Genomic DNA, 24,978 nt, shown 5'->3' with positions numbered 1-24,978 from the left:
CTAGCATAGCAGTCATGTGAAAATCAGTCTGGTAGAGCACTGGGGCGAGTCCATGCACTTGGTTTGCTTCTTCCTCCATAGCACTTCCAGCCTGATTTGCAGTTGACTTCTACACTAGAATTCTTAAGACTGGCACATCGGATATCCTTTATTGGAGATGATTGTCTACAGAACCATACCATTATTTCCATATGTACAAAATTTGCCGTCAAGTTTCCTTCTTAACGAGAAAAGGAAAAAAAGTACAGAATGAGTTAAAGAAACACTTACCGACTTCATACACATTCTTGGTGGCCAGGCTGGTATTACTTATCTCTGCATAGGCAGAGTCTCGGCGTGCCGGTGACTTCATCTCCACATAACCACACTCAGTGTGCTTTGGTAGAAGAACTGGTGGATCCTTGATAGTTGCATATGGGTTTTCAGTACTGCTTAATGAACAGCTGCTAATACTATATGCAGAACTCTTCAAGAGATCTGGGAAAACCATAAACCAAAAGGTTCAGATAAGTGTACTTGATAAAGAGCGTGTTATGGTATAATCATATCTTTTCCTTCTAATAGACAATAATTGCACTGGAGATATCAAATACTTGTATTTTATAGGATTAAAATGTGATGTCAACTAACTGCAGCATTTTGAAAACAACTTACTACATTTTACTCAGAGCAGGAGTTTTAGGGTCATTTACACAAGTAAAAATATTAGGTTGAAATTTCGTACAGTGGCATGTAAAAGTTTGGCACCCCTGGTCAAAATTACTGTTATTGTCAACAGTTAAGCAAGTTGAAAATGAAAGGATCTCTAACAGGCCCAAAGTTAAAGATGACACATTCCCTTTGTATTTTAGGGGAAAAAAAAGCCCATACCTATCTCATCGCCGATTGCTTCCACGATCGGCTCCTAATCGGTATTCTTCTCCGTCTGAACGTTTCCAGGTTTTCTCTTTTCTGGTGACAATACTAATTAGACACCAAGCAGTCATGTAGAGGGCATCAGTAATGTCATTGACTTGCGTCTTGCCCCACATGAACGTGTCAAAGCCAGAAGAAAGAAGATCTAGAAGCGACCGGAAAGCAAAGAAGGCCGAAGCGAGACAATCGAATGATCGGACAGCAGTTGGGCATGTATAAGGGAGAATGAGGAGCAGACTGCATGAGATTTTTTTTTTCAATTTCTTAAAGGCAAAGTTCCCTTTATCACCCTACAAAATAAGTGAATCTGCTCAAGTCGAATTTCAGGAGATTTGCACAATTCTAGTTTACATTATACTATGAAATAAATAACTCTATATAAAACTACTTTTCCACTTCATATACTGCTGATTTGCAGCCCATTCTTTGTGCACAGTGCATAAAGCTCATGTTGCATCCTTAGTATTACCATGTTCAGTCAGAAATCCTCCTTGCTTCCAGTCTGCTGGCAGAGTTCCTGTGTAATCAATAGTGTGTGATCTCTTCCCAGGATCCAAACTCTTGAGGTTTCCAAAGAGTTGACTGCTTTTTGACTGCATAAAAAATGAAAATGCAAATTCTAATGCAATAATTTATTACAGATCAGTTGCATCGCTATTACTGCATCTGTCGATAGCGGCTGTCATCTTAACAGATAATTAATAGGTCATGACAGTCAATCAGTCAATAACGTTTTATTTTTGTGGAACTCTACTTAACGTTATTGCTTTACTCTGAAGGACTTGTAATGACTTAATTAACAGACCAAAGAGAAATGTTAAATAATTAAATGGTATTATTGATTTATTGATGGAAAAGTCCTTTGAGAATAGTCCTCTTTACTCCTATTAATATATAAATAGGAATTCATGATGTTGAATTTATAGACTTAGACCTAAATTAAAAAAGAAAATACAGAGCTAAGTAATAGATTTATTTTTTTGTGGTACATAGACCCAGATTCAGCTTTTGCACAAGCAACAAGGGCGTCAAGCTCCATCAGCCAGAATTTGAAAGCCTTGTTAGGTTTATAGAATCCTGAAGTTGGGGTCCTAGAGAAGCTAGGAAGGAAGAGGTAACTATGTAATCATTGAAGAGAAATCTAGTGTAGTAGATTTAGCCCCAAAGCTATTCCCATGAATGGCAAGTCAATCTAACCAGCAGGAATATCATCATTGTGATCAGTTGTCCTCAAAACACCCCAGCAGAACATGAGTAGAGGGCAGACTTTCTGGAACTCCTCCAGTGGTTGGTTCAATTTATACTTTACCAATATCATGTTATGTACATGTCATCATCATTTGCAATGTTTTTATAATCTTTCCATACCACCAAGATGACTGTATGGAGAAGATAGGGTATGGGACAAAGGAAACAATACTGGTGGTAGAACATAGTAAAGGGTTATTCTCTTGTCATAAAATGAGGTTATGTCGCTGGGATTTGTCATGAACTTATGATCAGTGGAGGTCTACCCTTCGGTACCCTAACCAATGCTAAGGATGAAGGGGCTAAGTACTGCAGCTCTTTTCAGCCCTAGTTGTAGTTGTGTAAAATAACCATGAAGATATGATGCCTTACCTTAGAAACCACCATTCTGTCCATATTACTAAGATGAGGTCCACTTGTGCACTGACTCAGTGTGTGATAGCTTGGATTAGAGAAATATTGGCTATTGGGATTTGCTCCATTATTGTGCGGGAGAGTATCTGTGTGAAAGAAATATTTAAAAATTAGTATTTCTATTGTTGATACAGCTAAACCTGCCTTTCCCCAATGAATACATTACGTCTTCGAAATCTCAGGGGTTTTCATCTGAAGAGGCAGCAGAGTGTAGCATAGGGACTTTTCAGATTTTGTGTTATAATATGCTATACTATTTCTGATTTTTTTTAGTGTGAAAAGTCAGACATTTCTTTAAATGGCTCACAAATTTTCAACAAAATAACTAGATTTCATTAAATTACTCTCTGATGAAATTGAGTACATTTGCGGCAAATTTTGTGACTTTTTAAAAAAAAGTTGCAAATGATGAATGATCCGAATACAAATCTGAAAAAAAAACACCCACATTGATGAGCATAACCCCCCCCCCCGGAGAACAGAAATAAAAATAAACTTTTAAAAAGGCACAAATTAAAAGAAGAATTAGCCATAAGTGAAAAACCATTAAAAAAGACAACAAAAATTAAACAAAAACAGGCACAAAGACAATGCTGAATCCAGCCCAGTGAATGTATTATTCTATAGAAAGCTATTACCTGCAATGGTATAATCTGTGCTGAGGACTCGGACGGTTGGGGTGTAGGATACAGATGGCATCGTTGTCTCTTTGCCCTTCTGTTTATGTCTGTAGATAATAAAAAGGGCTAGCAGGAACAGGACCACCAGGACAAGAATAATGATGCCAGCAATGGCACCAATCTGGTAAGTGTCAGCAGGGATGGCAGCACTTGTGCGGGTCAGGCTGTTCAGGTTTCCTACAATTATCATTACAGCTAGAAAGGAAGATAAATGAGAACATTAATTAGCACACATAGATATGAAGGGTGAATTGTGTAAGAGGTCATTAGCTGAGACAATTAATTAATTCATCTTACAGAAGACAATAAATGACTATTTAATAATGTGGGCGCCTCATTGTACAGAACAGATAATTACACTTTCTACATATATTATGCTCATTGTGAGTCCACCATTAATAACATAATTAAGTCAGAATCACATTAAATCCAATAAAATATTACTACTTTTCTATATCAAAAATGAAATAATCAAATTCCTTCATTTCCTTGTGTGATACTTCTTATTAAATTGTTTGGTAACTTCATTACTTAGTATAACTCAGTAACTAACACAAATAGTCACTGCTACTGGCCAACCATAGGACTAACTACTAGACAGCTGCAGGATGGTTATCGCATCTAGACCCCTCACCTTGGTCACACCTTGTCCCTTTCCAGCCTGGGCTACAGTAACAGGTTCCAGTAATGTGGTCGCATGTGGAATTATTAACACAATCACAAACTTGTCGGCATCCGTATCCGTATGAACCAGCTGGGCATTCTAACAGGACACAGAAAATGGTCATGAGTATAAGTAGATTAGTGCTCCTAGATAATGGAAATCTGTCGCAACAGTAATTGTCAAACAAATGTACTATGAGTATTTGAACTTACTCTGTTCACAGTGTTTTCCCATGAATCCTGTGCGACATGTACACTGCCCAGTTATGTGGTCACAGTCGGCACCATTCTGACATTGACACACTCGGGAACACTCCTTTCCAAAGTAACCCAGTGGGCATCCTATGGGAATGATAATAATGTTATTACTTATAATTTACATATCGCGGGCGCCTCAGCAGTCACTATAGCAAAGGAACAGCATGTCCTGTCAGGTGGAGTTGTATGTTGTACCACAATAAAAAAAAGAGCAAAGAATCCGCACCACTGCAACAAGGATTCACTGCGCCTCACACTCACCACAGCCACGTGCCATAAATGCCCCAAAAGGATCGGGTGCTCAATCTGAAAAAAGTATGCAGGAAAATTCCAATGAAAAAAGAAAATAGAGAGCACTCACCGTCCTAAAAATCAGTCCTTTATTGCAACGGAAGAATCTTCAGCAGGGGAGAATGTGAATTGTAACAGACGACGGCCATTTTGCCGTGGAAGTGCAGCAGTGCGAAACGGCCATCGTCTGTCACAATTCACATTCTCCCCTGCTGAAAATTCTTCCGTTGCAATAAAGGACTGATTTTTAGGAGGGTGAGTGCTCTCAGTTTTCTTTTTTCATTGGAGTTGTATGTTGTGTTGGTGGACCATGTGTACTGCTCCTTCATATGGTAGATATTTATTTTCATAAATAACCAGTACAAGCGATAATAAGAAACTTTGTGATATGTATTATAACAGAAAAATTCCTCTCTTTGAAGAGAACTTGTAATCACCAGAACCGATATCTACGTTATTTACCTACTGATATAGAGGTGATCTGCAGATAAGGGCTCATGAAGACATTTGTACAACAGATGTCAATGCATAGACTCGTCACGGTTCTTTTGACCCAAGCACAACGGCTTCACATGCGCCTGTCATCTTTGGGTTGGGAGACCCATGGCCAGTATGTGCATTGCGATCCATGCTCGGACCAAGTTGTATGGATGACTGCATGAGCCCTAAGTAGCACATAAATCTTGTCTGGCAGGCTTACAGGAGCAACAACTACAGGGAGAAAATTAAGCTTTGCTGTTACACACGCAGGGGCCGCAAATGGTTTGTGCAGTCACTGTGTCGCGGAGTCAGGCTTGGCTGCGGGTAGCCGCCAGGTACTATTCCTACGCAGTCCCCGTTACTGAAGCTGATGACCCCAGGAGTCAGGTACGTAGACATGGATATGGACTCTGACTCCATTCAGGCTGCTAAGTTCTGGATCCTCAGGCAGAATGGTTACTGACATGGACACGGACTCAGGCTCTGTTCAGACTACTAGGTTCAGGATCCTCAGGCAGAACTGATACTGATACGGACGGCAATAGTGTTACATACAGTGGGGCAAAAAAGTATTTAGTCAGTCAGCAATAGTGCAAGTTCCACCACTTAAAAAGATGAGAGGCATCTGTAATTTACATCATAGGTAGACCTCAACTATGGGAGACAAACTGAGAAAAAAAAATCCAGAAAATCACATTGTCTGTTTTTTTAACATTTTATTTGCATATTATGGTGGAAAATAAGTATTTGGTCAGAAACAAAATTTCATCTCAATACTTTGTAATATATCCTTTGTTGGCAATGACAGAGGTCAAACGTTTTCTGTAAGTCTTCACAAGGTTGCCACACACTGTTGTTGGTATGTTGGCCCATTCCTCCATGCAGATCTCCTCTAGAGCAGTGATGTTTTTGGCTTTTCGCTTGGCAACATGGACTTTCAACTCCCTCCAAAGGTTTTCTATAGGGTTGAGATCTGGAGACTGGCTAGGCCACTCCAGGACCTTGAAATGCTTCTTACGAAGCCACTCCTTCGTTGCCCTGGCGGTGTGCTTTGGATCATTGTCATGTTGAAAGACCCAGCCACGTTTCATCTTCAATGCCCTTGCTGATGGAAGGAGGTTTGCACTCAAAATCTCACGATACATGGCCCCATTCATTCTTTCATGTACCCGGATCAGTCGTTCTGGCCCCTTTGCAGAGAAACAGCCCCAAAGCATGATGTTTCCACCACCATGCGTTACAGTAGGTATGGTGTTTGATGGATGCAACTCAGTATTCTTTTTCCTCCAAACACGACAAGTTGTGTTTCTACCAAACAGTTCCAGTTTGGTTTCATCAGACCATAGGACATTCTCCCAAAACTCCTCTGGATCATCCAAATGCTCTCTAGCAAACTTCAGACGGGCCCGGACATGTACTGGCTTAAGCAGTGGGACACGTCTGGCACTGCAGGATCTGAGTCCATGGTGGCGTAGTGTGTTACTTATGGTAGGCCTTGTTACATTGGTCCCAGCTCTCTGCAGTTCATTCACTAGGTCCCCCTGCGTGGTTCTGGGATTTTTGCTCACCGTTCTTGTGATCATTCTGACCCCACGGGGTGGGATTTTGCGTGGAGCCCCAGATCGAGGGAGATTATCAGTGGTCTTGTATGTCTTCCATTTTCTAATTATTGCTCCCACTGTTGATTTCTTCACTCCAAGCTGGTTGGCTATTGCAGATTCAGTCTTCCCAGCCTGGTGCAGGGCTACAATTTTGTTTCTGGTGTCCTTTGACAGCTCTTTGGTCTTCACCATAGTGGAGTTTGGAGTCAGACTGTTTGAGGGTGTGCACAGGTGTCTTTTTATACTGATAACAAGTTTAAACAGGTGCCATTACTACAGGTAATGAGTGGAGGAAAGAGGAGACTCTTAAAGAAGAAGTTACAGGTCTGTGAGAGACAGAAATCTTGATTGTTTGTTTCTGACCAAATACTTATTTTCCACCATAATATGCAAAAAAATGATAAAAAAAACAGACAATGTGATTTTCTGGATTTTTTTTTCTCAGTTTGTCTCCCATAGTTGAGGTCTACCTATGATGTAAATTACAGACGCCTCTCATCTTTTTAAGTGGTGGAACTTGCACTATTGCTGACTGACTAAATACTTTTTTGCCCCACTGTACATTATCAAACCTATTTATGACATTGGGAACAACCTTTTAAAAGCTTATTCTCTTCTTCAATATTCAGGAGCCTACTTCTCCCCTGTCTTCTGGCTTCCTAGTTGCCGTAGGGCGATTTATTCCTGAAGATTGACAGTTTGGAGCAGCATCATTGCTGCGTAACTGATTTCCATAGAGATATCTCAGATGCTGCTATCAGAGATTAGTGCTTGCAAGCGCTTGCTCCTTGCCTAGGAAACCGTCCACCTCTGATACTCTGCAGAGATCACTAGTAACCTAGAACAAGCTGTACACTATAGAAATAAAAATTCCTTCTGTCTAAGGTAAACTGCAAAGTTGTTTGCTTTAAAGCACTTTGCAATTTTGCCCATTTCAAAAGACGGGACCACCCATTGTTGTTGTATAATGTCCACCATGCTGCTGCTTCTGAGGGTGTGCTCGAAACATTGGGTAGCTGAATCCCCTCTTTTTTGTGTGCTGTGCATTGGAGACATAAAAGCAGCTAGTTTCCTCCCTTTTTGGAGCTGAGGGAAAACTAAAAATTATAGAAATAGCAAAGGGGTTGAAAGCCCACCAAACTTAAAGAAAAAGGGGGTTACCCAAAAAAATTTTGTAAATAGCAAAAGGGGAACCTAAAACATAACATTTAATTACATCTATTAAAATGACAGGACACAACAAGTAAAAACTAACATGTGTATTAACCAATCGTTAAGCAACCAGTGGACCGATTCTTAATAAAGAGATCCAAACAGCAGTATTTAGGACAAGCTAGTTTCATATGTTTCTAGAGCAATTTTAAGCCCAACCAAGGTTCAACCATGGCTATTGTCTGTGCCAGCATACAAATACTCAGAAGTGTGAGAAAAATCAGTACCACTAAGAATCGATCCACTGGTTGATTAACGATTGGTTAATACACGTGTTAGTTTTTACTTGTTGTGTCCTGTCATTTTAATAGATGTACGGTAATTAAATGTTATGTTTTAGGCTCCCCTTTTGCTATTTACAAAAAACTAAAAATTAGAAATCAGTCCCACAGAAATCTGAAAATGCAGAATCCAAGACATACAGACATAATGTTATTAAGTACATTCAGTATGACTGTCAATTCTGAAAAATTCACAAAAACAAGTCACATTGTAAGAGTTTGCACGCTGCTATTTTTGGTTACTCACTTAGTTGTACGCAGGAGAAATAAAGAAAAAATAATTGATGCATTGAATTTAATCAGCCTTTATCGACAACACTAGTGTTTATTCCTTTAGCACTTTATATAGTGCAATTATTCCCAGTCCTTCGCTAACTACGATACGTTCATGTTATTGATACAGTTTATATAAAACACATTATAGAAACGATTGTTTTAATGGAAAGTTAAATTCCTTTTAAACTAACAATGTATTACTTACAACTAATACATATTCTGCTGCAGAACGTTTAGATACCACGACTTCAAAATGATCAGGGGACAGATGATTACAACTCGACGCTTGAGTATTTTAATTCCAGGATTTTCAGATTATTCACAAATTCCTTCATCATGCAGAATGTATGCAAGTACAAATATAAATACCTGATGCTTTCTACTATCTGTTTGTATTGAGGGATATTAATTTTTAATATTGTAACATGGTGCACAAATGAAGTTTGTATACAGATCTTACTTTGGGTGCAGTAAAGTCCAGTCCATCCAGGAGAACATTTGCACTCTCCATCATACGCACTGCATAAGGCCCCATTATGGCAGTTACAGGTGTGAATACAGTTGGGACCCCAGTGACCGGGAGGACACGCTGAAATTAATCACATTTTTTATAAGTTTAGCCTCATTCTTGTAAAATTCTCTAAACTTATTCAATTCTGACTCAAATTTTAATTATTGACTTAGGAAATTATGTAACTTTCTAGTGTGTGCATCTTACTGTAATATTGCTTGTACAGATATTAAGTATTGTGCGGAATTCATTAATGGAGTACAATATTGAGATGTATCTGCAGGCTACTAGGAGCCTGAATATACATTGGTGGCTTAGCCATTATGTATTTCAATTCCCCATGTAATCTGATGTATCAAGGGAGGTTTCATTTTAATCAGTATAACGGCGCCAACCTGACAGTGTCTGTAGTTTATTGAGCAAAATCTTGCAGACAGGTTCCCTTTAAGTCATGTTATGGACTGAATGGATGCTGTGAGGGGGGAGTAGAAGATATAAAGTAAGGGTCCATTCACAGATCAGTTTTTCACGTCCCAGTGTTATCCGTTTTTTTTTCAAAATTAGCACTCAAACCTATGTTAGTCTATGGGCTGCTCACGTGTGCTTGGTATTTTATGGAGATTGCTGATCTGAGTGTCTGATGAAACTCGGTAATGAAAGACTACGTGTCTATGAAAAAAATCAGACAGCACTCGTACTGTTCGTTTTTCACTGACCGATAGATGTGAAGGAGAAGGAGACATTCTGATGAAAATCACTGATGAGACTCTGTCCATTAAATAAATGACTGACAAATGAAGCCTAGAGGACGTGGCATTACAGAATACTACGCAGTGGCTAATCTTTTAACAGCATGAGTCTAGTAGTAAATCAGTAGCACGAAATTGGCATTTATGCTATTTCTAATAAATGAGAATAAATACTGTGTTGTCTTCTCAGGTTAATTCACTTTTCAAATAGTCTTGGAATGTCTGTGTAAAATTTTAGGTCATGTCCTCTTATGTGAAAGCCATGGCTTATATAATTAGAGAGTGAAAGGTCTCTTTTTTTCCACATGAATTGGATCATTTTACACCGAGGCCTTTGTCTGGATTTCACTCCATTTAGTTCCTGCTATTAACAGAGTGTCATAACTCTTTGTGCTCATGTCGGCTTCCTTCCTTGTGGGCAGATAGTCTTATTACTGAGTGTATTAGAATCTTCTGCCTCTAATGTGGCCTCAACAGACGTTTCGAATGTGTTAGATGTAAAGAGTTGGCTAACTCTTTGGTGTCCTAGATTCCTGCTCACTGTTAATTGCTCCTAATTCGTTATTGAATCTGATGGCTGCCTCAGCTGCTGCTACATGTCTCTGAATAACATGATGTTTCCGCCTGTAACCAAAGCTACATAGGACAAACATTGTCTACAGATGATCTAAACTTCGTTGGAAAAATACATTTACAAGTATAAATACAACATGGCAGCAAATAAACAAAATAGACTTACACTGGGAGCAATCGTTGCCAATCCACCCAGGGTAACATTGGCAAGATCCATCGATGGGGTTACAGGTTCCGTTGTTGGTGCATGTACAAATGCCAGCACAATTTTTTCCATAACGGCCGCTGGGACAAACTAATGGGGAAAGTAGTACAAGAGTTTGGTTATACATTATCAGTCCTGCAGTTCTCATATTGCCTTGTGATAAAAAAAGTGAAACGTCCTCACCTTCATTGCACAGTGAACCCATGAATCCAGCTAGGCAGTCACACATGCCCGTCATATGGTGGCAGGGACCATTGCTGTGGACACATTGTGGACAAGCTTGGCTACATCGATGTCCAAAAAATCCAGGAGAACAGACTGCAAGCACATAAAGCAAGAACTAATAAGTAAATGTTATAGAAGCACATCCACATACATTACAAGAATGCATACATATAAGACCGGTTATACTCACTTCTTTGACATGTGGTCCCTCTGTAGCCTGGTGCACATTCACAAATCCCTTCATCCGGTGAGCAGGAGGCCCCATTCATGCAATTACAAGACTTAGAGCAGTTCGGTCCCCAGTGTCCTCCTGGACAGACACTGTCACAGTGCATACCTGGTAAAAAGAACATATAAGATAATGTAAGAAGAATGTTCTTCGCCAAGAATAAGCTTGTAATAGTGTTAATGTGATGTGCATGATGTGTGCTACTTCCAGGTTACTTTTTTTTATAAAGTAGCTTTACCAGTTTTAAGGCTTGGTATTAACCTGGAAGCATATTTCATTTTTCCCAGATTCATACTTAGTGCATTTGTTTTTAAAGGCTTGTTAATTCAGTGTCTTGATTTTAGAAAGTGCCAGAGACTGCACCATGTAGCTTTGTCTGTATCTTCCGCTAACTCTAGATCTTAACTAACAAATAAAGCTGCACGCTGTATCCTACAGCATGCAAACATGAAATATACATTAGCGACAAAACGTTTTGCTTTTTTAAAGTGTGATTACTTCTGTCTGGTTGTTGTGATGCCATTTTCATGGTGATTTTAGTAAACCAAAACCAAATGGTTATCAGCTATAAGGATGAAAATTGTGTTTGACATTGTTTTGTTCCTCTGTGTGTTAGTTTCCAACATTTGCTAGGTCAAATGTTTTGTATGTTTTATTATGGTTAGTCAAATTTGCCTAATTTGTGTGTGTGTGGTTTTTGGTTAAAACATGGCAAAGACAAAGCCAAATTTATCACCAGATGTCAGGAAGCTTATTATTCTGAGAGTGAAGTCAGGCAAAAAGTCAAAAAGAGGGAGCTATAGAATTCAACTGCTCTCAAAGTCAAGTGTCACATATAATAAAGAAAAATAAGGTTATGGAACAGCTGACAAACTTAGAAGTGGACGATCACGGAAAGCTTCCTCCAAAGTTCACATTATTAAGAAAAAGTCAGTATCTCATGTCCATAAAAGCGCTGTACAGATTTCTCATGAAATGAACTAAGAATATGGGGTCAAAAAGTTTGCCAAAGAACACAAGTAATGGAAAGAGTCAGATTAGTCTAAAGTGTTGTGGTTGGGTGAATCCAAGTTCAATCTGTTTGGTAATGATGGCAAGAAATATATATACTGCCCAATTGAAAAACATAATGATACCTACAGTGAAACGTGGTGGAAATGTCATGGTTTGTGGCTGCTTTTCTGCTACTGCCATTGGACCTCTGCATAGAACTGATGGAAATATGAATGCCACTATGTACAATGATATAATGGAGAAGTGACGTTCAGTCTTTGATATTTGTACACATAGGCTGTCTGACCAAGCACTCCACCCATCAACCTATGGCAGTTTAAGTCACAGCAGGATCCTACCTACCCATATAAATGTAGGCTATCAGCCCACGAGAGGAATCACATTAGGTTAGGTTCCCAGGTACCATGTCATGTACTAGAAAATGTGAAAAAAAATCCAAGTGCGGTGAAATTGCAAAAAAAGTGAAATCCCACACTTGTTTTTTGTTTGGCTTTTTTGCTAGGTTCACTAAATGCTAAAACTGACCTGCCATTATGATTTTCCAGGTCATTGTGAGTTCATAGACACAAAACATGTCTAGAATATGTTTTATCTAAGTGGAACAAAAAAAAAAAAACTTGAGCAATTTTCTGATACGCATAGCTTCTCCATTTTTGGTGATCTCGGGTTGGGTGAGGGCTTATTTTTTGAGTGTTGATATTTTTAATGATACCATTTCAGTGCAGATACGTTCATTTTATCGGCCAATATTGCATTTTAATGCAATGTTGCAGCGACCAAAATAAGTAATACTGGCGTTTTTAATTTTTTTATCGCTACGCCATTTAGCGATCAGGTTAATTCTCTTTTTTTATTGATAGATCGGGTGATTCTGAATGCGGCGATACCAAATATGTGAATGTTTGATTTTTTTTTACTGTTGTATCTTGAATAGGGCGAAAAGGGGGTGATTTGAACTTTTATGATTTTTTATTTTTTTCATATTTTTAAACAAATTTTTTTTTACTTTTGCCATGCTTCAATAGACTCCATGGGAGGCTAGAAGCTGCCACAGCTCGATCGCCTCTGCTACATAGGAGCGATGCTCAGTTCGCTCCTATGTAGTAGAATTACAGCATTGCTATGAGCGCCGGCCACAGGGTGGCGCTCACAGCAATCTGACATCAACAACCTTAAAGGTCTTCAGGAGACCTCTGGTTGTCTTGCCGATGCACTGCTAACCCCCGATCATGTGACGGGGTCAGCAGTGCGCTTATTTCCATCCCAATGGCCGTAAGCCCTTGTTAAATGCCGCTGTCAGAGTTTTAACTGGTTAATAGGTGTGGGCAGATTGCAATTCCACCCGCACCTATTGCGGGTACACGTCAGCTATTGAAAACAGCTGACATGTCGCAACTTTGAGGTGGGCTCACCGCCGGAGCTCACCTCAAAGCGGGGTACTGATGTCAGACGTACTACTCCGTCCGACGTCAATAAGGGGTTAAAGAACACTTCTCCAGTTCTAGCCTATAGCTACACAAAAAAATGAGGAAAAAAGGCAAATTGGACATATTTTCACAAAAAACCCCAAAAATGGGCCGGACAAAATTGTTGACACCTTTTCAAAATTGTGGGTAAACAACTTTGTTTCACGTATGTGATGCTTGTTCAAACAGGTGTGGGCAATATGAAGATCACACCTGAAACCCTGAAATCAGATAAAAAGGGGAGACGTCTCAATCTTTGCATTGCGTGCCACACTAAGCATGGAGAACAGAAAGAGGAGATGAGAACTGACTGAGGACTTGAGAACCAAACTTGTTGAAAACAATCTCAAGGTTACAAGTCAATCTCCAGAAATGTTGATGTTCCTTTGTCCATGGTGTGCAACATAATCAAGAAATTTACAATCTATGGCACTATAGCTAATCTCCGTGGACAGTAGAGAAAAATTGATGAAAGTTTAATGCAGGATGATGGATAAACAGCCTCAATATGCACAAAGTAAATAAACGTGTATTTCTGGGAGAGATACGTAATTTTCTGGAACAATTTCAAGGGTGACAACACTTTCGGACATGACTATAGCTGAACGCTTCTCCTGCATCTTTTCCTTATTAGCAGCACCTTTTCTAAATCCTCTGCTTAGTCTTAGAGCTAATACTTCTGCAGCTACACACATGGGACACCAAACACATGATACTTTAGAATCTTGTATTCATTATCATACAGATATCCCTATGCTAGTTGAAATTTTAACCTTGTGTGCACCACAGCAACAATATCCTGAGTTATCTATAGGTGAGGAAATATCCTACCGATTGCTGGAAGTCCCAGCGATCCCAAAAACAGGACCGTGCACAGCCTCTTCTCGAATGGAGGTGAAGTGTGAATGCTCGACCTCTGCTTCATTTATTGTCTATGACTTTTATCTGGACCATTTTGGGGGTTTTGTGTGAAATTATGTCCAATTTGCCTCTTTTTCTCTGTTTTTTTTTTTTAGTTGTTCCAATACACACAAAGGAGATAAACATGTGTATAACAAAGCATGTATAATTGCAATAATTTTCTGGGAGAAACACTTCATTTTCTGAAACAATTTCATGGGTGCCAACACTTTCAGCCCTGACTGTAGATATGTAAAGATGACATCACGTCAAACTTTCCTGACAGATACATTCACATCATCTCTAGGAGTCTGCAGTTTGTTTTCACAAGATATTGAATCCTAGATTGATAAAAGGGTTAATTTCTAATGAGCCCTGAGCAGGTTACTATTAATCCTACAACAAATGATAGAGGCCACAAAGGAAATCACGTCATTTGACCGCTCCAGAACGCTGCACTGAGAAGCTCATTCATAGTGCCCTGTTTTGTTAAAACTTTTTTCTCCTCCTTGTGTAATAAAATGGCACAGAAGAAAATCCTTGACCGAGCCACTAATCTCTAGCCAAGAACAAACCTATAACAAGAACTCCTAATTATGGCTCAGCCCCGCTTTAATGGACACGACATTTTAGTCCTGAAAAGGAGTAATAAGTAAAATAGGGGGTTTTAGGAGGAATAGCATATTCCTCTGCGAATACTCTGAAGATTACATGCCAGCAAGCGTCTCAAATCTAATTGTGTCTGCTCCGCTATAACAATCAAAGCGGCCTGACAACTGAATGGATGATTTATGCTATAGTATAAAAGGAAAGTTGACAAATATTCACCTTCTATAAGTTACAGAAACTTGGCAAATTTACAAAGTGTGTGAAGCCTCTTGTATCACGCATACAAAATGTCCTGTACAGCGTGAAGGACACTGGAAGCCTTGGATGCTATCTACAAGAAGGTGCTTGTTGTGCCCTAAGTGCGGCCCCCAAAGGAAAACTGGTTTTCTGACAGATTTTGGTCTGTTTTGATGTCGATAAGGAGATTTGAGAAGGAATTTTTTTGCCAAGGCTCTGGACAAAGAGGTCTTTGATGGTCTGCACAAGTTGCTAGGCAATTACTGAGGGCGCATGATAAAACTTCTCCCAGTTGCTCAGAAGTGCTCATGTCTTTATGCTTGCGGCACTATTGTAACTGTCTTGTGTAACCAACATTCCCTCTCGAGCCACAGCTCTAATATAGCTTGTATCCAACAGACCGTAATGTACACCCATTGCCCAAGACAGGAGATATTTCCATTTTCCACTGCATTTTACTGTCATTTCTTTCCTGGCAGGTCACTAGTGTGTGGGTTTTTGGAGCTACAAGCTGGCCAGTTTATTAGAAGTTAAGAAACAGAACTTAAAGAGATGTTTCCTTTTAACAGGGAAATCGTAAACTATGTACAATATGGTACAAATGTATAAAAGGTTAGAAACTTTTAAGTAAATTTATTATGTGAAAACATGAGCGGCTCTTGCTCTTGTCACAAGCAACCAGCCATCATTGGGTTTACTTGAAGTTATTGACTGACTTAAAGTAATGGAGCACCCATTTTGTTTTTATGATGAGATTTTATTTTATGAATGTATAGTATGTACTTTTATTCTTGTATTGGTAATAGCCTGAATAGATACAAGCTACTCTACTGGGATTTGGCCTTTGCGGTTTGGGCCCAGCTGGTCGGTGGAGAAAGTTGAATGTAAAATTGTTAGCTAGCCTTGGTCAGTACCAGAGAAATGGGAACAATGACAAAATCAAACACCAGGAACATAGTCAATGGATAGCCAGTGTCAAGTCCAGAAAGTCAGGCAGAGATACGAGGCAGATAAATAATAAGCAAGTAGGTCAATACCAGAAGGAAAAGGCATCAATGAGGTTAATCAGCAGAGTAGTAAAGATACAGGAGCTGAGTGTGAACATAGAGGGTCAATCCAGTATTAGGCGCATGAGGAGCAGAGCAATACAATGTAATAACTGACAAAGGCCAGGAAATACACAGTAATTAGGGTGCCATGCTCCCTCATTGAACCACTGAACTCGCCTTGCCATTGGTCAGCTGACTGGTCCCACCGATTGGCTGATCAGCAAGACATTCATTTACAGTCCTTAACTTTAATATTAACTTTTATATGCATGACAACCAACAGGTATAGAGAACAGATACCCTTCAGAGGAGTGAACTACAGTAGGTGCTGGGCACCACTCAGTGATGATGTCAGAACTACCTCTCCTGCTGTAAGAGCCACCCATAGAGTCAAAATAGCAGTGCCTAACAGCCGAAGCACCTTGGGGTCATTATACATGGAAGGCTAGGAGGGGAGATACATTCCTGATGACAGATTACTGACGATATAAGGATATACTAATCTTTGAATCAGATAACAGCTTCATGGCCTACAAATATGTAACTTACCTGCCCATCCTGCTAAGCAGCGGCAGTACCCAGTGGCTGGGTGACAACCATCAGCATGACTACAGTCACAACGTTCAGTGCAATTCATTCCATAGGTGCCATCCTTAAAATAAATACAATATTAATAATTGTATAAGTGTAATAAGGACACTGAACTTGTCTGTGACAGAAACTACGCTATTGTTCATCATAAATGTGCTCAATCCTAACCACAGGCTATCCGTAGGGCCTATGTTAACATAATACGGCCTCTGAAATATCGCAGTCCTGATATTTTTTTGCCTTCCTTTGATTTTCACAAGATATATATTTTTTTGCCTTCCTTTGATTTTCACAAGATATATATTCAATACTGTCTGGTAACATATTGGTAGATCAAATGTTAAGACACTTTTATGGCTCAATCTCTCAGAGACACATCGATGGAGAATTTATTTATTGTGAAGGGAAGAAATATATATGTGTATCAGGTACTGGAGCAGCAAAGGGCTTTTGGAGTCTATGGATTCATGATTTGCAGATTTTGTGAAGCCTAGACCTAAAAATTCCAATGTATTACATAATATTTAGAGTCTATCTATCTTGGTTATTTTTAAAGGTGAATAGAGGAAATTGAAATATTGTCATCCTATAAAAAATAGAAATATCTGTGCATTTTACCTGGCATGAAAGTTCACAGTTCACCCCCCTCCAGCCAGGGGGACAGGTGCATGTTCCTATCAGTGCATTACAGGCTCCCCCATTCTGACACTGGCAAGTAAAATTACATCCCAAACCCCAGGATCCTCGGGGGCAGTTAATAGAGCAGTCCACACCGTACCAACCTGAGAACAAAAATATATGTCCATACAAACAAACATTTACTAATACAAAATATTAGTAAATATTAATAAAATATTAGTAAATGTATTAGTAAATTAGTAAATGTATTGTATCTGGTGGGTGGGAGACGGCACGTCCCCTCTGCTATACTACTGGTATCCTTCCAATTTAGGTCTCTTTACCATATACTGGGATATAGTTTGGTCCATGTGTTCCCAGCTTGATACCTTACTATTTTGGATTGCCACTGATGTGGAACTTGTATGGATTAGAACTATTTTATTTTCTCAGTGTGTATGCATTTTTATATGCTATGGGGATTGCTGCCTTACTCCTTGTGCTCCATGCTTTCTGCCGCCACTTCTAAGCTCACTATTATGTCCGTGACTTGTTGTTAATGTATATATATTTAATAAACTTATTTATGATTATGCTATTTTTGGACTATTGCACTATATTCTTTATGTGGTTTTGCCTTTTGCAAGTATTAGGCCGGCGTCACACTCAGCGTAAGACAATACGGTCCGTATATTACGGCCGTAATATGCTGAAAAGTCCTCAAAATAGTGGTCCGTAGCTCCTCCGTAGGCAGGGTGTATCAGCGTATTTTGCGCATGGCATCCTCCGTATGTAATCCGTATGGCATCCATACTGCATGTTTTTCTCGCAGGCTTGCAAAACCGACATACGGCTATACAAGGGATCCGTGTGTAAAAAAAAAAACAAAACATATATACTGTCTATATATATATATATATATATATATATATATATATACATATATATATATATATATATATATATATGTCAGTAGACACATATATGTATATATATTATTACTTCATACAGCGCTAGATAGCTTTAAAGCCGGTAATTCAATTACCGGCTTTTGCTATCTCCTTCCTAAACCCGACATGATATGAGACATGGTTTACATACAGTAAACCATCTCATATCACCATTTTATTTGCATATTCCACACTACTAATGTTAGTAGTGTGTATATGCAAAATTTGGGCGCTCTAGCTATTAAATTAAAGGGTTAAATGGCGGAAAAAATTGGCGTGGGCTCCCGCGCAATTTTCTCCGCCAGAGTAGTAAAGCCAGTGACTGAGGGCAGATATTAATAGCCTGGAGAGGGACCATGGTTATTGGCCCCCCCCTGGCTAAAAACACCTGCCCCCAGCCACCCCAGAAAAGGCACATCTGGAAGATGCGCCTATTCTGGCACTTGGCCACTCTCTTCCCATTCGTCATAATTGACGCCTCTCCATTATTAATCTGGCTTAATGTCACCTTACAATAGCAAGGTGGCATTAACCCTTCATTACCCCATATCCCACCGCTACACGGGAATGGGAAGAGAGTGGCCAAGTGCCAGAATAGGCGCATCTTCCAGATGTGCCTTTTCTGGGGTGGCTGGGGGCAGATGTTTTTAGCCAGGGGGGGCCAATAACCATGGACCCTCTCCAGGCTATTAATATCTGCCCTCAGTCACTGGCTTTACTACTCTGGCGGAGAAAACCCTTTAATTTAATAGCTAGTGCGCCCAAATTTTGCATATACACACTACTAACATTAGTAGTGTGGAATATGCAAAAAAAATGGTGATATGAGATGGTTTACTGTATGTAAACCATGTCTCATATCATGTCGGGTTTAGGAAGGAGATAGCAAAAGCCGGTAATTGAATTACCGGCTTTAAAGCTATCTAGCGCTGTATGAAGTAATAATATATATATATATATAATATATATATATAATATATGTGTCTACTGACAAATATATATATACCTATTCTATGTGTCCACATTTATTCTACCTATTCTACTGTAAGCTGTCAGTGTGATTTTACTGTACACCGCACTGAATTGCCGGCTTTTCACGCTAACACCGCTGCGTATTTCTCGCAAGTCACACTGCTGGTCCGTGTGTAATCCGTATTTTTCTGCGCAATACGGTGACAAACGCAGCATGCTGCGATTTTCTACGGCCGTAGAAAGCCGTATAATACAGATCAGTAAAATACGGCAGATAGGAGCAGGGGCATAGAGAATAATTGGGACGTTTGTTAGGCGTGTTTTACGGACGTATTTTATGCGCTCATACGTCCGTAAAACTCGCTAGTGTGACGCCGGCCTTAGTGTGTCCCACACTATTCCATCTACAGGCTTATGATATCTATATTGATGTTCTCTTATAAGATATCATGATTACACATTTTAATAGCTGCCTGTTGTGTTTTCCTTGCTTTTACCTAAGTTCTCACTAGTCATTTTTGCAGTGTATTTTTTTATGCAATTTTTTCTGCTTTGCTTTTTTTTTTGCACAATGGAACACGTCACTTCTTTCAGCATTTTTGGTGTTTTTTTTCAGTATTTTTCACCCATTAAAATGAATGGGTGATGAGAAACCGCTGAAAAAACGCACCAAAAACACAGGTATCAGGTTTTTCTGATTCTATAGAATAGGATATATTTTTTTCAACACTAAGCTTTATCAGCATGCACAAGAGACAAATCTAGCATGTCAAAACTGCAGCAAAAAACGCAAGGAAAACCTGCCTTTTTCTGCAGCTACTTTCCTGCCAAGAGATCAGGTTTTGTTGCAGAAAAAAAGCGGAAAAAACACCTAGTGTGGACTTACCCTCAGGCCGGAGTCACACTTAACGTATGAAAAATTGGTCCGTTTCTCTAGGCTGACAGTCGCACAAGTGTTCTCCATATGGTCATCTGTGTGTAATGTGTTTGCAATGTGATGATACGATTTCCTCACACCTATGTATCCGTATGACATGCGTCATTGACTTTCCCCAATCAATTTAATGGTTCAATCGGCTGAAATGAGGAAAATGTGTGCATATTTCTCGCAAGTCACACTGATTGCCCATGTGGTTTCAGATTTTTTTCTCGCACCCGTTGCATTGGCGAGACTCAGCCGATATACGGACACAATCACAGCATGCTGCGATTTCACTCGCACGTAGAATACGCCCAAGAAAAAAAACGAGATGTGAGCTGCCCCATAGATTAACACTGGTCTGAGTGCTATGCGATGTTTTCTCCCATAGCACTCGTCCGTATTATACGCTAGTGTGACCCCGGCCTAAGAGTGATCTATAACACCTTGGTTTGAAAAATCCCATAGACTTAGAGTAAAATAACGTTCGTAGGACAAAGTGTGTCAAACTGTACAGTTTCTGCATGTGTAATTCTAATACTGCTACTGACAAATGGTAATCAACACCAGTAGTTCACACTGTAAAGAATTTGGAATATTGGAATTTCTCATCCTATTCTTGTGATACAGAATGTGAAGCAGTCCTACCTGCTTTACATGTGCAGGAGCCATCCACTGGAGAGCACACGGCATTATTCTTACACATACACGCAGAGGAGCAGTTACTTCCATATGTGCCAGCTGGACACGCTATTGAGCAAGCCACACCCTGGAACAGCAACGTTTTATGAGATCATTAACATCATCAGTTCGTGACACACTGGGAGTTGTTAAAAGATGGCTAAAACAAACAAAGACTTAAAAACACTTAAAGGGTAATTTTCTCATGTTCCTTGCACAATCTAGTTTCATAAAATGCTTGAAAAGAGGTTTAGCCTCATCTAATGCATACAAAGCCTTCATATTAGTCTTGTTACCACTGATATAATGGTGTCGGAGTTCCAGGATTCTTTATTTTGGGCACCAAGGATGGATTCACACTCAACATGCTTTTAATTGACAGCAACAGGGGCCAACAAATCATTGGTTTTATCCTGTGCGGTTGCAAAGGGACCAAAAAGGTTAAAGGGTCCATTTCCACCTCCAAAAAAGTATAATTGTGCATTTTGAGTAATTGGACTGGGAAGGGCTCATATATTGTTCTTGTATTGGAGCTCTCTTCTGTCTGTGTGTGTGTCCGCCAGTGGCTGAATTCTTGTGTACCCTATTGGAGGGAGATTGTCGTATTACATCTCTTCATTTTCTATATCCTTCCCTAATGAGTATGCACGGAATACTAGAATTCTGAATTAACTCTGAATTACAGATGGTATTGACTATAGTCTCTTCGAGTGACAGCCACCTATGAAAAACTGATGGGTACAGGCGACTGCCTCCTAAATGCCATCTAAATAAGTAATACATTGGTTTCCAGGCAAAAACATATTCAAGTAAAGTCCTTTTTGGGGTGATGCTTACTCCTCAGGTGAAATCCTGATTGGGGCGGTGCTTTCACATCAGGTGAATTCCTGATTGGGATGGTGTTTCCCCCCAGGTAAAGTCCTTGTTGGAGTGGAGCTTCCCCTCGGGTGAAGTCCTGATTGGGGTAGTGCTTTCCCCTCAGATGAAGTCCTGATTGGTGTGGTGCTTGCACCTCAATTGAATTCCTGATTGGTGTGATGCTTCCTCCTCAGATGAAGTCCCGATTGGGGTGGTGCTTCCCCCTCATTTGAATTCCTGATTTGGTGTGGTGTTTCCCCTCAGGTGAAGTCCTTGTTGGAGTAGTGCTTCACCTCAGGTGAAGTCCTTGTCGGGGTGGTTCTTCCCCTCAGGTGAAGTCCTGATTGGGATGGTACTTCCCTTCAGATGATGTCTTCTTTGGGGTGACACTTCCTCTCAGGTGTAGTCCAGATTGGGGTGGTGCTCCTCCTCAGGTGAAGTTCTGCCCAAGTTGGACTTTATCTCAGAAATTTCAGGTAGCTTCAAATAAAGATGTATTCTCAGGTAAATTTTGCAAATTTCATCACAGAAGCAAATTTTGTGGATTTTTACCATAGAATTACGGTACATTAATTCTGTGCCAAATTATTGTGAAGAGTAAAACAGCAAGTGGAAATGTGTAGTTCACTTGACAACTGGTGGCATTAAATAATAGCCAATCACATGTTTGTTGATTGACGGTCTTTTAATTGCTTGTTTACACAGGTAGTTTTAGATGTGTAGTAAATGATCAGTGCGCATAGGATGCCAATGTTCTCAGCAGCATCGGTCCTGTTTACATAGCACGTCGCGCTGCCAAAAGTGATGATCTTTTGTGAGAACTATTATCAGGTGATCCATGTCATACAATTTGTTCACATGTTGCGTCTTTGCCTTGTTTCTTCCACATGTTTTTTGCTTTGAAAATCTCATTCAATTGCTGCTTATTTTTTCCTTGCAGGTTTGAAGAATTTTCAAGTCCGCAACATATCAAGTCATAAATAAACATAAACCATATAAGGTACCATCAGTGAAGCGGTGCTATCAGGACAAATTGCCGTACTCATGTCCGTGCACCAGCGGGACTCTCCTTATCCAAATATATACTACATAAGAAAAATGGAGAAAGGTCCAAAGATAACAAAATAACAACTTTATTAAATATTAACAACAATAGTGTACAAAATACAAAATTTACACGACTAGGATCGGGAAAAGGAGGGCAAGGGTCCCGACCAATAAGATGTAATAAACGGCCAACATGGGAAAAAGAAAGCAGGCTAAGTGCCATCAATAGATAGAGGAACCCAGGGTAGTAAATAAATATAAAGTCCAATGACTAATTAAATCTTTTGTATAATGTAGTGCGCACTACCTACAACCTACAGCCCGGTTCATACACTACCCAATCTGCTTACCCATGCTAATGCCAGGTCGGGACCGATGCTCCCCGCCGCCACCGACGCGCGTTTCGCCTTCTTTGTCAAGGTGCGGTAGTGTGCCATATGTTAAGCCTCCCCTAAATATCCCACAAATGCCATGCTCACACGTGCGGCGCATGTCCTCAGATCCGAGCGCCGGTACTTGCATCACTTCCGGCACAGATCTAACACGCGAGCCAGGGCAGAAAATCGAGCGCCGCTGGATCTCATTTGTCAGCGTAAATATGCCAGCAGCGATACCCCAGAGCGCATCGATCCGGGACATGCGCACAAGAGCATGGGAGGATATAGCAAGGAGGCAAACCCATACATAGCGCAATAGATCAAACATAAAATAAAATAAAACCATCAAATACATGAATAAATGGAGCATCACTGTACAGCACAAAAGAGCCACATAAAAGAAGAGTGACCAATATATATAAAATAACAATAATAATATATACATCAAAACATGTGAAACTTAATATTAATATGATCAATGATGTGATGAAAAAACTTTATTAAGATACACAATAAATATGTATATATGTGACCACATAAGTGTGTGCAATACACATTAATGATAAAAATGCACAGAAAAATGCATACAATAGGAATACAAGAAAGTGTACATACAGCCGCAATATAAACAAAATAATGAAGCAATAATAAAGCAGCATCATATGTGAACATAGTGCCTTTTGTGTTGGGCTTTTCCTCTTATGACGGGCTCAGATGATCCAATAATGCCGGATATCAAAGGATGCATCCATATGTAAACATGACTGCTATGAACAAATAATATATAAAAATAAAAATAAATAAAAATAAAAATAAAAAATTAGATTATTGACAAGACACACATAACACATTAAAAGGAGCACAGACTCGGAGACACCAGTATTACAAATAAGAGCTGAAACTCAAATATTCATTGAGACCTGCCGGTGACATTGTGTTAAGTGTCACAATCCACCGGCATTCTCTCTGAGCAAGTAAACGTCCTAAATCACCCCCCCTCATGCCAGCATGAATCCGATCGATACCCCATGCTCTCAAACCCCCTGGATTGCAATCATGTTTAAGGCGAAAATGTCTAGGAATAGATCTCAGGGTGCTCACATCCTCAACCCCCCGAGCGGCCACAATATCTCTCACATGCTCACGAATGCGAACACGCAATTCGCGTGTTGTGAGCCCAATATAGGCTAGGCCACACGGACACATCGCATAATAAACTACAAATGTTGATTTGCATGTGATGTAATCATTGATTTTAAATTCTTTCTGGCCATCGGATGAAGTAAAGGATGTGGCACGCCTGAGATTCCTACACGCCAAACATTCACCACAGGGGAAGAAACCTTTTCTCTGAGTACCAGTCTGAAACAAATTAGATGGTTTTGCGACATAGTGGCTTTTGACCAAAATGTCGCGTAAATTATTCGATCTTCTAGCTGTCATGAGGGGGTAAGGTGGAAGGCATTTCTGGAGGGTAGGGTCCGTTAACAAGACAGACCAGTGACGATTCAAGATAGATCTCATCAAATCCCACCTGTGATTAAAAGTAGAAATAAACCGCAACTCACCATCTTTTTTTGGTGTCCTCTCAGACACCAAAAACCTCCGCCTATCCACCAGCAGACCATCCCTAGGAGTCTTTTTAGCACGTAAATAACCACTGGCACTTAGCCTGCTTTCTTTTTCCCATGTTGGCCGTTTATTACATCTTATTGGTCGGGACCCTTGCCCTCCTTTTCCCGATCCTAGTCGTGTAAATTTTGTATTTTGTACACTATTGTTGTTAATATTTAATAAAGTTGTTATTTTGTTATCTTTGGACCTTTCTCCATTTTTCTTATGTAGTATATATTTGGATAAGGAGAGTCCCGCTGGTGCA

General features: G+C 39.8%; 1 protein-coding gene across 1 annotated transcript in view; it reads right to left on the bottom strand.

The window, feature by feature from the left end:
• Positions 1-24,978, bottom strand: part of MEGF10 (multiple EGF like domains 10) — a 184,247-nt gene that overhangs the window by 9,217 nt on the left and 150,052 nt on the right. The window contains exons 11-23 of the mRNA XM_069753927.1: positions 20,785-20,905; positions 17,296-17,459; positions 16,636-16,738; positions 10,773-10,919; positions 10,541-10,675; positions 10,319-10,447; positions 8,780-8,908; positions 4,134-4,262; positions 3,892-4,020; positions 3,216-3,452; positions 2,536-2,663; positions 1,385-1,508; positions 271-477 (exon numbers count right to left, since the gene is read on the bottom strand). Of these exons, the coding sequence (XP_069610028.1) occupies positions 271-477; positions 1,385-1,508; positions 2,536-2,663; positions 3,216-3,452; positions 3,892-4,020; positions 4,134-4,262; positions 8,780-8,908; positions 10,319-10,447; positions 10,541-10,675; positions 10,773-10,919; positions 16,636-16,738; positions 17,296-17,459; positions 20,785-20,905 (1,882 nt within the window). The remainder of the gene's footprint in view (positions 1-270; positions 478-1,384; positions 1,509-2,535; positions 2,664-3,215; positions 3,453-3,891; positions 4,021-4,133; positions 4,263-8,779; positions 8,909-10,318; positions 10,448-10,540; positions 10,676-10,772; positions 10,920-16,635; positions 16,739-17,295; positions 17,460-20,784; positions 20,906-24,978) is intronic.

The sequence above is a fragment of the Ranitomeya imitator genome, chromosome 1 (genome assembly GCF_032444005.1).
Source record: "Ranitomeya imitator isolate aRanImi1 chromosome 1, aRanImi1.pri, whole genome shotgun sequence".
NCBI lineage: Eukaryota > Metazoa > Chordata > Amphibia > Anura > Dendrobatidae > Ranitomeya > Ranitomeya imitator.
This window is presented reverse-complemented; position numbering and strand designations above follow the sequence as displayed.